Source organism: Chamaea fasciata, unplaced genomic scaffold (assembly GCF_029207755.1).
Source record: "Chamaea fasciata isolate MVZ Bird 193981 ecotype frontalis unplaced genomic scaffold, bChaFas1.0.hap1 SCAF_1, whole genome shotgun sequence".
In the NCBI taxonomy this organism is placed as follows: Eukaryota; Metazoa; Chordata; class Aves; order Passeriformes; family Sylviidae; genus Chamaea; species Chamaea fasciata.
The window spans coordinates 54,859,914-54,878,366 of record NW_027094086.1 but is presented as its reverse complement, the minus strand read 5'-3'; the positions used below and the strand labels follow the sequence as shown (position 1 = coordinate 54,878,366).

The 18,453-nt window shown below is 36.4% G+C and overlaps 1 protein-coding gene across 3 annotated transcripts in view; it reads right to left on the bottom strand.

The window, feature by feature from the left end:
- The window catches only part of CDH7 (cadherin 7), a 78,988-nt gene that overhangs the window by 36,932 nt on the left and 23,603 nt on the right, over nt 1–18,453 (bottom strand). For 2 of the 3 annotated variants that reach the window (XM_066184100.1, XM_066184091.1), the window contains exons 2-4: nt 10,808–11,102; nt 3,297–3,416; nt 826–993 (exon numbers count right to left, since the gene is read on the bottom strand). In XM_066184100.1, the coding sequence (XP_066040197.1) occupies nt 826–993; nt 3,297–3,416; nt 10,808–11,102 (583 nt within the window). The remainder of the gene's footprint in view (nt 1–825; nt 994–3,296; nt 3,417–10,807; nt 11,103–18,453) is intronic. The other variant, XM_066184108.1, reaches the window with a different exon arrangement.

Genomic DNA, 18,453 nt, shown 5'->3' with positions numbered 1-18,453 from the left:
CTGTCAAAAGTGTATCAGAGTGCATTCCACAGCCAATAACACCCTCACCTTCAAAAGCAACTTCAGTTATTCTATTATTATTTCAAGCAGTTGGTAGCTTGAAATAACAGGAAATCTATCATGTACAGATCTATTTTTTCCATCATTGGAGGTGAGGTGGAAGCCGACATGAATATATCCTTCACATTGCTTTAATTCTATATTACCCTTTTTTTTTAAATTTAGTTATTTATTTAGTAAGAAAAAAAGCACCCCAGACAGAATGCTATGAATAAACTGAGCTCTTTTGGTTTGAGCATACAACTGTGTGCTCCTTTCTTTAGGTTAGGATGAGAGCCACCTTGGTCACAAAAATCAAACGGAGGGAAGGTGACTTCCCAGCTCTTTCATGATTAACTCATTAGGAAATACTGACAGTGACAGTGCCAATGCCAAAGGAATACAAAGGATAAAAGGTCAAATTAAAGAATCCTGAAGTCTAACTGGCAAGGCCGAAATATCTATTAGGATATATTTTTTGTCTATTTATTCATAGAAAGGAAGCAAAATACATTAATAAATGTCCCTGCTGCTGCACACCACTTCATTTCAACTGATCTGGTATGCATGAGGCAAAGAAAAACAATGCTTATATATCATTATGATTATGATTATTAATAATAATAATAATAACAATAATAGTATAGTCTTGCAGTGCAGTCCGTGTTTAACAAAGTACTTACCATGGGAAATATGCAATTTTTGTTTACAAATATGACAGCGTGTACAGAAAATAGTGGTGTTTAGGAATCATATTACAAGTCACGTATTTACAAAGTAACTTACTGCGTGGGAAGCGGGGAGGGTTGTCATTAACATCGGTCAGGGTGACAGTTACAGATGTAGTCCCTGACAATCCTCCATTCTGCCCAACCATGTCCTTAGCTTGGATAACTAAAAGGTACTGGTCCTTGGCTTCTCTGTCCATATTTGGAAGGGCAGTCTTGATAACACCTGTAGAAAGACAAGGTGTCAAGGCTGGGACAAGCAAAAATATGCTACTGTGAAAGCTGAGTTTGCCTGTAAAAGGTAACAGCAGATCAGTGAATGCAGCAAGAGTGGAATGAATTAATTCCAACACTAATATAACAGGTTTTGACTAGGAGTTGCACTGACGTAACATAAGCTTATTTTAAATAGTCACCAAAGCCACCAATTTTTATTTAGTACTAGATTCACTGGGCAATGCTCTGCATGATTGTGTTTTCCAAGTATCTTCTCCCTGAACTTGTCTTCCAAATGTCTTGGGTAACACTTCCTCTTCCTTGAAAGGTGCAATCTTCTGTATTTGATTTCCCACTCTTTTAGAGATAGGAAGAACAGAGTATTCTGCTTTCATTTTTAAAATTCTAAGGTCAAGATTCATTTCACTATCTTTTGAATACCCATTCAATTCATTAACTCTTACCAATACTGATAATGTGCCACACTTTGCAGATACATGAAATTACCTTATTTTGCCATATCTTGGGTTACCCACCTCTGAATCATTGGCATAATTAAGAAGTTTTTTATATTTATCAATGAAATATTTAAATATCTGAAGTAGTTTTGTTATGTCCATTTGATGATCTGTAAAATTAAATAATTAATTTGTAATTAATTGACACGAAAACTACAAGAAAATTCCATGTTTCATCTCTTCGGCTATGCTGATATACATCAAAAAATAAATATGCCTTCACAAAATCTGATGATTTTATGAATATTTCATGCTCAGTACATAGTACAGATGCTAACCCTGATTCCCAGAGAGGCAGCAATTTGCTCCTCCAGCACTTAGTGTCAGCAGTAAAAGAAACATAAACAAACTAAATAAAGAAGAGGCACACTGGGGACACATATCTCTTCATCTGCTATTTGTTGAATGTTTGCTTAGAGTTTTATTCCTTTTTTTCCCTTATGAATGTTGGACTTGCCATTAATCACCTCTGGGTGGAAACATTTATTTCACAGACCACCTGGCACTATTTCAGGACATGTATTAATGTAATTACAAGACATGTAAAATTATAATTAATATACAATTTAATAGTGTTATTGTTACCTTGCTTTTCTTGGAATACTTGTTTTTATGTCATAGTTAAATTACCAAAGTTACCCAACCATTTGGAAGCAAATTGTCACGCACACAGGAAATTTGAGTATCACATCAAAGTGATGAAAATGTGTGCAAATATTTCAGTCTGAATCCTGAAACTAGCAGAAACTACCATATTATTCCTCAAGGGCTGCCTGCAGTCATTATCACAACATACATAGTACATGAACACACATGAAGAGGGAGACAGAGAAACAGAGAGAAAACCACTATAAATCATACTCACTGAAAGGAAAAGGACAGTGCTATATGTCCCTGCTGAGCATGGATCTGTTGCTCTATGAAGATAATGATAGTACTTATTTCTGCAAATTTAGATGTTTCTAAATAGAGTGTGACCTTTTGGTCACAATATTGTTACTCAGGTGTGATTCACATCACAGATTTTTTGTGATTAAAAGGGTAAATATTTTTTTTCTCTTTTGCCTAAGTTTGGTTATATCCAAATGAAGATTATAACTCTTCTCCTTGTAGGTGTAAGTGAAGGCTCAAGCACTAAACTGAAATGAGCGGAGCAAGAACCTACTTTCCTGCTTTATTAAATGATACAGCAGAAAGGGCAATATTAATAAACCAACAGAGAATTAAAAGTTGCTTTTTGTTGTGCCTTAAAAATATTCACAAAATTTCAAGAGAATTGTAAAAGCAAAGTATCACCAGTAATATGCTTTGAAAGTGGCAGCAAAGTATTATATCTGATAGGCATAAGAAGCACAATGTTTTCTTCTCCAAATTAATTAAGAAAGGATTCTTATCCCACAACAAAACTTCAGTTTGAAATGTAGAATGGAGAGGAATTGTGCCTCAAACCTATTCTTATTGAAACAACTATGTGACATTTAGATATTTCTGAAATCTGAAAAAAATGTTCAATTTATTTTGAAATTTTCACTGATAAGAGAGATGACAACAGGCAGCAGACCAAGCAGCTGATAGATTGAAAAGATAATAAGTTCTATTCCAGCAATATCTGTTTATTACATGGCTCAGACGCGTGGCTTTCATAATCTTTTCTAAAGAATAAAAGATCAAAAGATCAACAAAATTCTAATGTGTTCAATTAACTGAGAGGTCATATTAATAAGTTTCTAGCAATTTTTAATGCACATTACCCTCTTTTACTCAACATTACTGCAAAGGGTTTGTGTAAATTTACCTGTTTTGGGCTCCACAGAGAAGTAAGGCTGTCCTTGCAATATGCTGTAAACCACTCGAGCACTGTTGCCATAAGTAGGATCATCTGCATCAGTGGCTGTCACTTGAACCACAGAGGTACCTGTAAAATTGTTGAGGGACTATTTCACACGAAGGATAGAAAAATCTGAACTACACTTATTCATTATGCTGTGCCAATACATATCTGAAACAGTGTGAAGTGTCTTTTTCACAAATGTTCCTCATTTCCATGATGACTCTGTTTAGTGTGTCAGGGTCTATTTGTAAACTAGTAGTATCAGCTATTAAAGAATTCCATCTTCCCAAATAGTCACAGGCATTGACTCACAGCAGTGAAAACCATCTCACTCATTAGCTCCTCCTCTCCATCTCTTCCTTTACTTGGTGGCGTATATGTCAGCAAAATTTCTATAATGACGGTGAAGCCTGAAGTCTGTTTGAGTATGGAATACAGTAGTAGTATTTTTAGACTTTTAAGAGAAGTCAGCATGCTGAAATTGTAATGACTCATTAGAAATTCAAACATACATACATATATGTTTTACAAATTTTGATAAATGTGAACAAAATTATTGTTAGCCTATAAAATTATTTACTGCTTCTTAAACAGATGGCTGAAGAGTTTGTTTCTCAGCTCAGACAAAAGCTGGTGATAGCTGTCTCTAAATTCCTTTAAAAAGCAGTAATTCCATTCAATATGCGATACTCATTTCCTTCAATATATCTGCAATATCTGTTGTGGTAATCTATTGCATAAAAAATTCTTTGAGCAAGAAATGTCTCTATGTTGACAGGAATAAGAAAGAAAAATTTCTAACTGGCTGATAAGAAGGTTATGTTTTGTCAGGACCTCATTCTGCATCCAGCTCCTATTCATTATGTTCTCCATGTCAGTTCCCATTTGTTTTGTTCTGTACTGCAGCTTCCATGGTGTATGCTGAGAGCAGAATAAAATAACAGCCGGGAGTCAGGGCCTTGGCCATGGTCACCACCTTTTGATAGACAGAAAGGATTATTTTTTTCCACTGGCAGATTGTCTGGAACATTCAGACCTTCTACTGAACAGCCCAGAGACCCATTTGGAGGTGAGATTGCAAATTAATATTGTAGCAATTTGGCAGATGCCCAGTAAAGGTCTTCAAGAGAAGATTGCTTCATAGCCTTTATTTAGACACATAATTAGAGAAAAGCATTTGTTAAACACAGTGTTCATTTTCTGAAAGAACATGTTTTTGACATGTGAAAATGAGACCGGCAAGTCTAGAAATCACTTCTTTAAGAACAAACTGCAATAGCAAGTGTCCAGGGTGAACTGAATATGAATAGTATCCTGGTCAGTTTTACTTGGAATTTTCAGGAAATGGGAGAAAGTTCTGAAATTTCTTTTCTCTAATCTAGTGTGTCTCCCACCCATTTTCCTCGTCTTTTCCATTTCATTTACATCATAAATGAAGCCTGGGACTAGGCTGAAAGTTTGGAGGGAGGATTAAGTGCAGCCCTCCACAAAATGGAATAAAGGATGAGTCCTGCTTGAAAGAATTCTGACCAGAAATTATCATTCTTAAGATAAATTTATTCAGGTTATGGCCTAGCTGGCCCACATTCCTGATCTCTATTCCTGAAGTATCCATGACAAAGTAGTATGATTGCAATTCTATTTAAATGCAATTTTTCTCTCTTGTGACCTATTTTCAGACAGGGAAATGGTTCTTTCCAACCTGAAATTTCACATGCAACTATTAGGCAGATGGAAAGTTTAAAAAGAAAATTGGTAGTTAATCCATCAAGTCATTTATCAGTTATGGGACTCAAAATACATCCATTTTCTGTTCACCAGTAAGTAAGAGCTTTGATTCAGTATGTCAAACTGATTTTACAGATTGCTCTATAATGTAATTTCATACAGGGACCTATTTTAAACTTGCCAAAGTCTATCCAGCTTTTGAGAACAAGGGTATCATAATGACTGTTTGACATCCTGTGTTCTTTGTGAAAGCCAGGCTTACTACATTTACAAAGTCACTAAGCCCTGCCAATGAAGCTTACAATGTCTGCAAATATTGGCAAAAGTGCTTATACACCTCACACATGGTTATGTCTTTGCCCCCTGCTCTTGCTGCTTTCAAGGGCTCCAAACCAATACAAGAATAAAGAAATTACAAGCTCTGCAACCTCAGCACAGGCATTTTTAAAATGCTGCAAGTTTAGAAGTGCTTGTTTGCTGTAAAAATCTATTGATGTAGTAAACAAACCCTCTGCATTCCATGAAAGGAATAAAGCCATTATCTGAATCTAATTGTCTCTCTCCTAAAACACATGAATCCTTCAGAAAAGGATGGTTTTTAAGTAGAAATTCTAACATCAAATCTTTCTGCGATAATTCCATTTAGATGTAATCAGTAACTAAAAAACAATTATACTTTTCTAGTCCCTCCATACTAATCAACTTCTTCTAAACATCAGTGAGGGAAAGATCTGAAACCCATGCTTTTGTCATTATTTCTTTACTAATTGCACACAAAAAAAGATGAGCTTCTGAAGCCCCATGCTGAGAGGAAGATTTCTGCACAACATATTTTTAAGAATTTGCAAGATAACAGAAGGTATTCTAACCATGTGAAAAGTCCTGTGTGTAGAAAATATGTTCCAAAGAAACAAAATGCACAGAAAGATTGGTATTTGAGGATTTCCAGAGATTTTTCCAGAAGAAGCAGATTGCTGTTGAAGCACAGGAATTTCTTCAGAGCCATGCACTGCTGTCCCAATCTTTCTGCAACAGATTGATGTCAAATTAAAATACTTACCTTCCTTTTTAAAAAACCCAAACCATAAAGTTCTGGGGACACTAATGGTTAGTAAATAAATTTAAAAGTGTGAGGAAAAGTGGGTAGTTCATCATCTTAGAAGAGTTTGTGTTCCTGCAATGAAATTGTCCTCCTTGTATCTGTGAACACTTTCCCTCACCCTCCAGCAGAGACAGTCAGCTGTCATACATGCATGTAAGATTAGGACTTACAGGTAACAGGAACAGTCAACAAATGGTACCGTACCTTTACTCCATCCAACAAAAGGCGTGTTCCAATAGATCAAATAAATCCAATAAATTTTATTCACCATTGTTCAGAACCCTGGAGCACAAGTGTAGACAGGACACTGAGCCTACCCCAAACTGTCATTAGTGACTTAATATAAACTGCAGCTTTGCAACTATAGCTTTAAATGTTACTTAACAGTTTGTGTGTTTTGTATGGGTTGAAAAAATAAATATGCGTTATTTATTTTAAAAATAGCCGCCTCTTTTAGATATGGATTCCTGTAAAATTATTTTTCTCATAAGTTTTGTCTTTTTTAAAAAGCTTGAATATCAGTTAATGAAAAATAATTCTACATGTAGAAATTTCATTAAACTTTTTCAGCAGTTGTAGCAAGTACTGAGAAAAAAATCTGTGCTGCTTATCAAAGTGTTCCAAACAATTCTTTTTTGATAGCAGCTGGTAACAGACTTAATTCTGTGTGACAGGCATAGATTCCTGGTTTTATTTTCCGTAATTTTTAAGATAACTTGTAACATATTATTTAATACATTTTGGTAAAGATTACTAAAATAAACTAATCTTAGAACTCTACCTATTTATACTGATATTACAGTAAAAGGACAGGAGGATATTTGCATAGAGGACCTTGAACTTAGAATTCTATTTGTACTTAAATTTAGCCAAGTCAAGGCTCAACAATATTCCTGACACACTGCAGAGATTAACCTTTTCTGTGACAGGAAGAGAAAGCTAAACTGGTTGCTGAAGGTTGAATTGGAGATCCTTCAAATGGATCCATTTTGAATCTCTAAGTGTATTATTTTGGAAAAAATCTCTACAGAGCTATTTAGAGAGCTTGCTAGTAACTTGCAGTATATTTTATGCAAATTTTGAAATAACATTTTATAAGAAATGATTCTGTGACTTCTGTTTTAATATTGGTGAGATCATCAAAAGAAAATTGGTTTCTAAAACTAGATTAATTCAACAAATGCCTGATTTCCATTCTGCACAAACTCTTATCAATTGAATTTTAGCCACATTGATGAATTGAAAATAGAGCTTTAAGGCAGTCAGTTATTGAAAGTCTTAATTTATATCAATTAATGATGTGTACTATGTCTAACACACAAAACAATTTCATGATAGTATCACATTTCTACATGGTATCAGCTGCTACTAAAAACATTAAGCACCTTTACTATTAAGTTATCCAGAATTCCTGCATAATCCTTACATACGAAAATCCAGACTGGTTTTGCTCAGCACCTTCTGGCATTTCTATGCTTCTACCACTGGGTCCCATCCACAGCTGATGTAGCAATGCCTCCACAGCCTTTCACCTCCAGGAGTGTAAAAGGGAAGAGTCAGAGCCCTCTTCACCTTCTCCTTGCCTTCCCACAACCTCATTGCCTTCACTTGGGGAAAAAACTCAAGAATGGCCCCAGCTAAGCAACAAGGTCAGACAAAGAAAGCAGAGGTGGCTTGCGCTTGGAGAGAGACATTTCATGCAGGCTCTCAAAGCCAGTGGACTGCACCCTGTATCAAAGATTTAAGCCTGATACAGGGCTTTTGCTTTCTTTTCTTTGTTATATAATTCAGATATTTCCATCCATCTCAGTCAGGGGTAATGAACATGGCAAGAGGGATATTTGTTGTGCTGGGTAACAAGCAAAGTTGTTGATATGGATGGAGAGCAGAGAAGATTAAACATACCAAAACTGTGTTGGGCACTGGAATTCTCATCCCTACTTCCCTTGGACAGAACTCAGACAGACCAGTATCCTTTTGTTTGAAATATAATGCTGCTCAGTTTTTTAAGTACCAGACACAATTTTAAAAAATATGACAAAAACAAATCCTTATGATTTTCAGATAAGCCATATCTTTGGGGGTTTTGCCATGAATAGATTTACAAGCCATCAAGATATTTACTCTGTTCAGGATAATCAATATAATTGGGCCTGACCCAAATATAATTTGAACCTGACCTGAAGTCATTTCAAATAAAAGAAGAGATTGACTTCAATTAGCCTTAGATAATGTCCAAAAATATTTGTCAAATAAAATACAGAACCATTACACTTGCATAACCAGCCTGTAGGTCAAAGGCTATATCTTTCCTAGTTTTATAGTTAATTTGGGTTTAGAATCCTGTGATCTCTTCCATTTCCTTTAATATCCAATTAAAAATCCTTGTCATAGATACAATTTTAAACAAAATAGGAGAGAGATACTTTCTATCTCCTTAATATTTCATGGATGCTCTAGGTGATTAATTAAAAATTATGTTATATGAATAAAGTATGAATTGCTGTAACTATGTAAGACAAAGTGCGACAAAGTGTGACAAAGGAATTTCATGATAATCTTTAATTCTGTAACAATGCAGTACTTTGTAGGTGTGTGATACTAACCATGAAGATGTTTAAAATGTGCACTTTCAGGAAGTTCATGAATGTGAAACCACCCTTAGTTGACACAAATCTCACAGAGTGCACAAGTCTCAGTTAATAATTTTGCATAATACTTCCCCTGAAGTGAAAATACACTTGGTGTTGTATGGCCTATATAAGAGAGAATTTTTTTTACTCCTTTATGATGTAAAGATTTGACAAAATATGTAAAGCAGCTCATTTTGAAAAATAGTCCCCATATTCACCACTGCACACAGTGCACTCCCCATAGATTGATTTCCAATACATTTGTGGAACAAATGGATCATAAGAGTAGAGGCATGGATTGGTATGTGCAGGTAAACCTCATATATCTGTAGTAGTTGTCTGTACATCAATATGCCAGTGCAAGAAAAGACAGAGGTGATAAATGCAAAAGTGAAATATGGAGATAATTTCAAATCATAAGATAAAAATGAAAAAGAAAAAAATCTAATAGTTGCTGCATTTGACATCTTACTTAAATAATCTTATTCTAAAATAAAAAGGGCAACTTAATTAAGAAAAAAAAGAGATGCATTTTAGCACAATATATTTTTGAAGTGGATTATTTCGGTTTTACAGTCTTAGATTATCTGTTGTCTAGATTTTTTCAAAGTTCAGAAGTAAAAAGTTCCCAGCAAAATATCACAACTTCATCTCCTCCCCATTGCTCTGTAAATGCTGTGGTGTCTGTCTTTCTTCCAAGGCTAATATTGCCTCCTCAGCCATCCACATAGTGCTTGTGTGACAATGAGCAAATGACAAGCATCAATGAGAAATGATGTCTGTGCTCGCTGCTTAGTAAAATAAATGTATAGAAAACTCATTAGCAATGTTTTACTTATCTTCTATTGACTCCTAAGCTGAGTTTTAAATATATAAGCAGTGTTTGCTACTGATTGCTCTAGGGCACTTAGGTAGGCAAGATCTGTTTTCTTTCTCTAGCTCCAATTTAGATACATTGTTTAACATTCAAAAACACAGGAGATGGTACAGAGAAAACCACAGCAACTTTTATGTGCAGCCATACTGTAAGAGTACTACATTTTAACATCATTTAAAATCAGTCAGGAGAAGAAAATCTTTATTTCAATCACCAGAGAACTCTCCCAATCTGAAGTGAGCCTTCCCATAGACATATTTGCAGTAAAATAATTTTGGGGGGTTTTTTTGTTTGGTTTGGTTTGGGGTTTTTGGTTTCGTGTTTTGTTTTCAGTTTGGGGTTTTTTGTGCTTACATTTATAATTTCATCTTAAAGTAATGTTTACCAAAACATCTCTGGGCCAAGCCTTCATCTGGTCTGAAAGAGTCAGCCTTCAAAGGAACAGTGGCACCTGACAATGGCTGAGCATTTGGTTACTTTAGAATGAAGAGAAAATGGATTTGAATTTGAAATTCTTTCTTAATTCAAACTCAGGAAAAATCAGCATTTCATAGTTTCCAACAAAGGGTCTGAAGCCTCTAAAACCTATTCTTCTCTGATTTCAGTAGAACTTTGAATTTTCTCAAGTTGTACCCCAGCTCCTGCTGTTTGCCTATATTCCCCAGAAAACAGGATTTCAGTGTAATAAAAAAGTATCCAATAAACTATTACTAAAATGCGCAAACTTACAAAAAAGATTATGCTATTCACTACCAAGAATTTGAAGAGTTTGTAATGAACAGACCTTCTCTGAATGAAATTATAAATTATAACTTCTGAGTACCGTAACATAGGTGTCAAACTTATTACTGTTAATGGGAGTTATAAAACAAGGCCTCTGGGCCCTGGAATGACAAATACACCATAAAATGGTTATCTGAATCCTTGCATAGCTATTTGAGTTTCACAACATTTCTGAAAGGGTAAATACTTAATCTAGCATGTTATTTCCAGTTAAGTCTTGAAATATCTAACTGTTGCAGGTGCCTCATAGATAATTAAGTAGCTTAGTGTGAAACATTAAAAAATAATGAAACTTTTAAAAAGGCAATAGGAACAAATTTCCCACAACACCAACAGCGTATTTCGCACTTACCCACAGGAGACATCTCAGGAACTCCAGCAGTGTAGGGGCCATCCAGAAATTTTGGCTCATTGTCATTGATGTCCTGAATCTTAATGACGAACTCAGACTCTGGCTCCACGGGTTTATTAGTCAGCCTATCTAGTGCTTGCGCTCGGAGCGTGTAGTAGGCCTGCTCCTCTCGATCCAGCCTCTTTGTAGCATGAATGTCCCCCGTGTTCTCATCAATAATGAAAATGGAACTTGCCCCTTCGCCTGACAAGATGTATTTGATGGAACCATCTCCTTTATCAACATCAGAGTGAAGCTGGTGAAAAATTGATGAGAGATGAGATTAACTTACAAGAGAGTCAGTGGCATGGAGATATGTAAAAATAATTCCTATGCTGAGCAATAGTACATGAAATTTTATTTTTCCTGGAAATATAAGATGAATATTTATCACACACAACATGTGAGGGACCATTAGAATCTATTAATTTGCTCCTTTAAGGTAGAAAACTTCATTCTTTCCTGCAAACAATCTCACTCTTCTCATGCCAGATTTTTACATAGGCAAACACATGCACACACATGATCATAACCATGACTTTATTCCTACCAGAATTTAACCTCATTGCTTATTTCAGTTTATATTCCTACTGAAGAGTGAGACTTCAAAAGATTGTCAGTATAAACTTAATGTCACTGTGTGTTTGCTCTTGTGTGTATTTACTTATTTTCTCAGTGTTTACTGCGGAGAGCAGTAAAATATGGCAGATGTTCCTCATGATGGAAAGCAGCAGGACAGGTACTGATCTCTTCACTCTCATGATCAGTGACAGAATTCAAGAGAATGGCATGCAGCTAGGTCAGGGGAGGTTTAATGGATAGCAGGAAAGTTTTTCAACAAGAGGGTGGTTGGGTACTGGAGCAGGCTCCCCAGGGAAATCGTCACATCACCAATCCTGACAGAGATTAAGAAGCATTTGGACAATGCTCTCAGGTGCACAGTGTGACTCTTTGGGGTGGTTCTCTGCAGGGCCAGGAGTTGGACTTGATTATCTTGATGGTCATTTCCAGTTCAGCATATTCTATGATTCTATAAAATGAGGTAAAATGTACTGGTTGATGAATAGCTCACTACTATCTGATGGGCCTGCAACTGCAATTCTTCACTTCCATATCTTGCTTTCCATTATCTAATTACAGAAAAAAGCAGACTCTGAGAAAGACCAAGGTGTCCTGGCACTTTTGGAAGCACACAGCATTGAAAGCCAGGTGCATTTTCCCTGGGATTACTTGTAGTAGGCACACAAGAAATATACTTCAGTAGCTGAAAATGTATCTTCCATTAGAAAGGCAAGGTAGATTTACAGAAAGAAAAATTTTTTTCCTCATCACTCAAGGTATTTTAACTTACAGAGCAAGATCCCACAGGTTTTCTAGCTCTTTTATGTCCACTGATTTTCATCTTCCTGTTACAGAGCACAGATTCAAACACCTCTTACATAATTCTCAAACTTGTATCAAGAATGTAATTGATCTGGATATCATGTTATAGTAACACACACATACAGTATATTTAATACTGTACAAGTGAAAAGAATACCAGTAAAATTTAAAGTACTTTTTACTTGTTAAAAGTGGATTAACTTGTAAATAGCTGAAGACAATGTTAAATATGCTTGGATTTTTCAATCTCATATCTTCTTTGTACCTGTCCTAATTTCATGTTATCTTGAGTTTGGAGGTAAGTTCACAGTCATCACCATCATCATCACAATTTCCATCACTAACTTTTTTTCTTTCTGTTAGGAGTAACACTGTGATAGTATTCACTTCCCAAATACATGCAGAAAATTGTTATCCTGGGCATGACAGCACAGCTGTAAAATCTTTTCCCATTTCAGCAGGGAAGTATTCACGCTCAGTTTTGAATTTTTCAGCTGGATAAAAAGCTGCCTATTTCTTACACATTATTTCACTTACACTGTTTGGATATCTCATACTTATGCAATTACAGTGCACTCTTTTACGACAGAAAGGGAATCTGGAGCTTTGGACTGGATTAGAAAAACAGAACTAGGGTATCTAAATCAGATTAGCTACATTATTTCAAAATATAGTTTATCCTTATTCTGATGCTACCTAAATCGAGAGACAGCTAAACAAGCCTGAAATTTCTTTGGTGGAGTTCCCTGAACATTAAAGCCCTACTTCTCTGCACACTCAGGAATAAACAGTGCTGACACTGTGAGCAGGCCAAGGTAAAATGTATCTCACATTCAGGCTCTTTCAAGATCTACAGCACTGCATATTCCTCAGTCCCAGTGGCTGGGGTTTATTGAACAAACCATACCTTTGTTCAACCCACACGTCTGACAACTGAGGCTTTCAATGCTTTTTCAAACTTGACTGGAAGAAGTATCTATCTTTCCTACAGAGGAGCAGTGGCCTGTGCAAGTAAGAACCTGTCTAACTTGTCTTTGATTTTGTTTGACCTTTTTTTTCCTTCCTCTTTTCTTTCTCTAATACCTACTTCGGGATGCATAAGTCTCCTGTGTGCTAGAGAGGAACTGTGTGGGTTTCCCTACATACCCAGAATCCTACAGTCCAGGCTGAAAAGCTAACCACATCGCGTAAGAACTGAGGTTATGGGATGCAAAGACTCCATGCCTTTGTCTTTCTTAAGTGATTCTGTTTTCTTCATACCCCGTATTCTAGCTGGTCTTTCTGTGGTGGCTGAGACTCTCACATTGTCCCAGTAAAGGCTGTTCCACCTTTCTGGCATACTTTAGGATGGATGTTGGATGAGACAAAAGCAGAGGACACCATCCTACCGAGCAGTTCACCAGGCAAAGCAGTTTTCTGAATGTTAGAGGTGTACAAATAAATCTCTGCAAGCAGAGAAAGGAAAATTTCCATATCTCAGTTGCTGAGAGCAGCAGGATGCTGTCCTATGGGGATGGAGCTGAGCCCATCAGCACACTCCAGTGGCCTCAAACTGCAGGGCTCCACAACCTACCTTTCACCTTATATTTGCATTCAGCTCTATCCCAAATAACTAACCAGGACTGCTTAAAAAAAAAATAAGAGAGACCTTCAGGGGAGAGGCCAGTAAATCCTTGAAGATCCACTGAGCAAGGCATCTCACGGAAGGAAGAAATTGTGTAGTTTCAGCATTTGTCATTTGCTCACACAGTGGCTTGCTGATTAACAACACACTGTTCTTTAAGGAGTTCTACTCTGAGGTCCATAAATCTCCTCATGGATTGCACTACAGTGGCTGGTGACCTGGAGTGAAATGCTGAACAGAGCCACTTTTTGGAATGATGCCTTGGTAAGAAAACTGCTACCGCATGGATTAATAAAGTGATTAGTGAGGATCTTTGTTATTCCAAGGTTAAAGCTGTGGAACTGCAAACTTCTTTGTATCTTTTATTAAAACTTTGTTCTACTAAGCATTTAAAAACTGTGCTGGCCCATGCTCAAATTAGTAATGTACCATTCTCTACCTACTTAACCCCAGGAAGGTGATATAGCTCAAGATTTAGCTTATCTTTGGCACTATAGAACAATCAATTCAGTGTAAAGCACTCCAAAGAGCTTTTTTCAACACTTTTATATGCATTTTAGAGGAGATCTGAGATAACTTAAAAGTACAGTACAAAAGAACAATGCAAAAAAGAAGAAAAAAAATTATTGGCTGAAAAAACTGAGCATTTTGATGCAGTTTTCATGTCACCTATATTCCAGTTTCACACAGTATAATTCTTCCATACAGTGATCTTCAAAGTCATTAATGCAGAGGCATCAATGCTTTGCAATTACGTACGTTTTTGAATGTCCCGTAAAATATGCACAGGTCTGCTACTGCCAAACATGACTGCAAAGTATCTGTGGTTCCAGCTATTTAATTTAACATCGTAGGAAATGAGAAGTACACTTTTCCATATAATGCTGGCTTTAGCCACTTTGTACATTTTTTGTTGTTGCCATGTTTTCTTGCTTGCTTTTGTTGTTTTGGGGTATTCTTTGCCTTCTTTTCAACAGAAGAAATAAGACCTGGATTTTTAATTTGTTCTTGTAATTAATTTGGCAACAATTATATAGAGTGGCACTTGGGGCCATGGCATGTGGTGCTATGGTTTAGCTGAGGTTAGTGAGGTTAGGGTTGGGTTGGACTTGATGATCTTGAAGGTCTCTTCCAATCTAGTGATTCTGTGATTCTATGAATGATATTAGTCCTCTGGACAGTAGTACTTTACAGGAAGGCCCCAGAAAGTGTCTATGGCCGTACCATCTGCTAGCTTGTTTTTCAGTCCACCCACTTTCTACAGGGCCATTCTTGTAGGAGAGAGAACTGCAGCTCAATCTGTAGCTGCACATGGGGACTATGACTTTAGAAACAGAGAGGGTCAAGACAAAGTCATTTTCAAATTCTTGTTTCAAGAGACATTAAGGATTCAAGGATTCATTGGATAAATCTCATCTGGTGCCATTGTGGGTCATTCCGGAAAATTCTTCTTTCAGAAAAAGTTTGCCATATATATTGTAAACAAAACACCATGTTTTCAGAAAGAGGAATGATAGAAACAGTTGTATGCTTCCAATTAATTTTATCCATTGCCTCCTTCACACAATACCTGTGATAGTGACTCTCCAGCTTGCCTTGGCTTTCAACTAGGCCTATTTTCAGTATGAGATTCATGATCCTATTCTTATATGCTGATCCTATAGCTTTTTTTGTTACGTACCACATACATTGAACATGAAGATTCCAAGAGTTCTGGGTTTGGGTGGTCCCTGCATGTACAAGACTGCATGAGAACACGAAAGGGAAGCAACAATCCTCTAGAGAGAGATGATGTATTTTTTACCAGGAGGATAACTTTTGATATGCTAGGAAAGTTAGCAGAGAGCAAACAGATCTGAGAATAAAGGCCACGTAAGCCTTGTTGAGGCAGAGGGACAATGCACATCAAAAGAGCACTTTTTCTTGTTCTTTAGAAGAAAATTTATTGAGAGCCCTCTCTTGACTCTGAACACAAGCTAAAAAAACCAATCTTTTTAGGCTCTCAGTTTCACAAATTACTTGTTTGGATATGTGTGAGAGAAGGAAGCAGTCAGCTTCACTTAACAGCAAAGGTGTTATTACCCTAACTCATTTAATAGACCAAAATTTTTTCTCACATTTTTTGGCCCTACAGCAGTATTGCTTAGTCTAGGGTCTCCCTTAGCATATTAATGTCTACGTGGTCATTTAGGGTGGTGATTATTCTAGGGAAACCGAAATAAAACATTTTTTTCAAAATTACTAATACTCAGTATATTCTAGATATTGCCTATTTGTACATTGAGATCTGTACAACCAAAGATTATATCATTTTGTATCACTTGGCATTAAAGAACTAATGCAGTATTTCCAATAGAGAAGGAGACTTATTTTTCTCAGTAAGGAGAGATACTGCTCTGCATTATTAAAAACATTTAAAGTATTAAAAGCGGCTTATCTGGTCACTACTCAACTCTTGTATGTCTGAATGGAAGGGTTGCTCTTTTTCTGATTTTCAGTTCCAGCTCCTTTAAAGCAGCTGTGATGTTCATATGCCTCTTTTCTCTGATTTCTCTTCTCTAAAGATCTATCTTTACTTTTGTTTCTCTCTGCACCAGCATGGTTAATGATTCATTGCAGAGTTTATAGATTATTGGTGAAGATGAAAACAGAAGGAAGAACATGAGGAGCTGATGATTTTTTGACACTAGCAGAATGACAGAAGTAAAGGAGTGAAAGAGATGGACAGGGGAAACATTAGATGCTTCAATACAATCTAGCTTTGTTGCTCTCTGAGACCATAGGAAATGTACCCTCCGTTGCAGAACTGAAAAGTTTTCTCAAGGAGAGATTGCCTTGTCTGCATCCCTTCCTTTCTCTCTACGAAAATAAGTAGAAAAGGAGGAGAGGAATGAAAACTGCCTCTTCCTCATGCCAATAATTATTGGTGATATGGAACTGACACAACTGCATCTTTATTCCTGTCTCCTCACAAAATGCAAGGGGGCACCAAGAATCAAAAAACAACCATGAAAAAGAAAATAAGTACTCCAAGCCAGAAACAATCTTCTTGTCCATTTTATAACCACAATTTACTATCACAAAACAACTGAGAACAGATTGTGGGAAGAACTAGCTTTTTCCTTCATGCCACCTTATCCCTCTCCTCCTTTCTGGGAAGACTTAAAAAAGGTATATAAAGAATAAACATGTAATTTCTGAAAAGATTAAAAAAAGTTGGTGATTTAAAAGAAAATGCCAGATTATCCATTTCTATTAAATTTTGGTCATCACAATAGCCAGATTCTTAAAAATGCTGTTCTTGGATTTTCTTGGAGTCAATATTTCCCATGGTTACACATACAAAGTTTTAAAATCCCTTTTCCCCTTAGGTTTTCATTGTTGGTATGTGTTTTGTGATGACTCACAAAATACTGGATATTTGTAGGGGGTTTTTGTCTTTTTTTTTTTTTTTTTTAATGTAACATTGTAATTCTCAACTATCAGGATAAATAAGGGTTCAGTGTTGGTGCTTTGGAACAATTTCAATGCAACTAATAACTAATATTTAAAATTCAATCTAGACAATGGTGTTAACACTTCAGTAAAATCTATTGTGCACACATACCACGTTTCTGCAATGTCTGAAGGTTTCACAAACACATTAGCTACTAATAGGATCATTGTCTTCAGAGGGAGCCATGAAAATACCATTCTTGTAAACTGAAACCATATTTCAGTATCAACAGCCTAAGATGTCTTTTTAAATTTATCTTTCAGTCTGGTTACAGAAGTCATGTGGGAAAGAAAAAGATTCCTCCACATTATATTGATGTCAGCAAAGGCCTGTGTTTCATTTAATTGACTTTATACCCAGGCACCAGTGAAAGAATTATTCAGGAGGTAATGATTTTCTTATAAAAGTCTATTCTCCAAGAAATGTTGAGAAAGTGATAAAGGAGCTCCTGGAAGGCTTTTGTTTGCTTTTGGTTTTATTAATTTATGTAAAACAATAGTATAGGCCTAGGCTCAGAAAGGAGTATGCTGGCCTACATTCTGTGCTTTCAGCATAACAGATAAGACTGAGGACAAGAGATCATGTCAACATAAACGGCTATACCCAAAACTCCAACACGCTTAATTAGAGTTTGAACAGAAGGAATATGCTTGTAATGCTACCAGAGTTCCCTTGTCTCAGCAATGTTGACAGCGTAGCAGGGAACCAGCACAGACAACTGTGTCACTGTGGCACAATTTGCCATGTTGACGTACTGGCAATTTCATGCCCTGCTTTGTTGCCTTCAAACTTGCTCTTTGTCAGGCAAGTGCAGAGACAGTCACGAGGGAATACAACAAGGTCTCATGCAGCAGACCACAGTATAACCACATTTTATTTATCTAACACAAGCAGTTGGTGACAGGGTTACGAAAAATCTGGTTAGCCCAGACAAGACTTCTCTTCTGACTTAATTTAAAAGATCCAAAACAGTATCAGAAGTGCTCAGAGCTGACCAAAAGACCTAAGAACTTCTTAGACAATTGAGGTCCAGGACATTTCAGGGATCTCTTCACATTCAACACTGACTTTACAGGCTGCCTGAACTCAGACTGCCTCTGAATC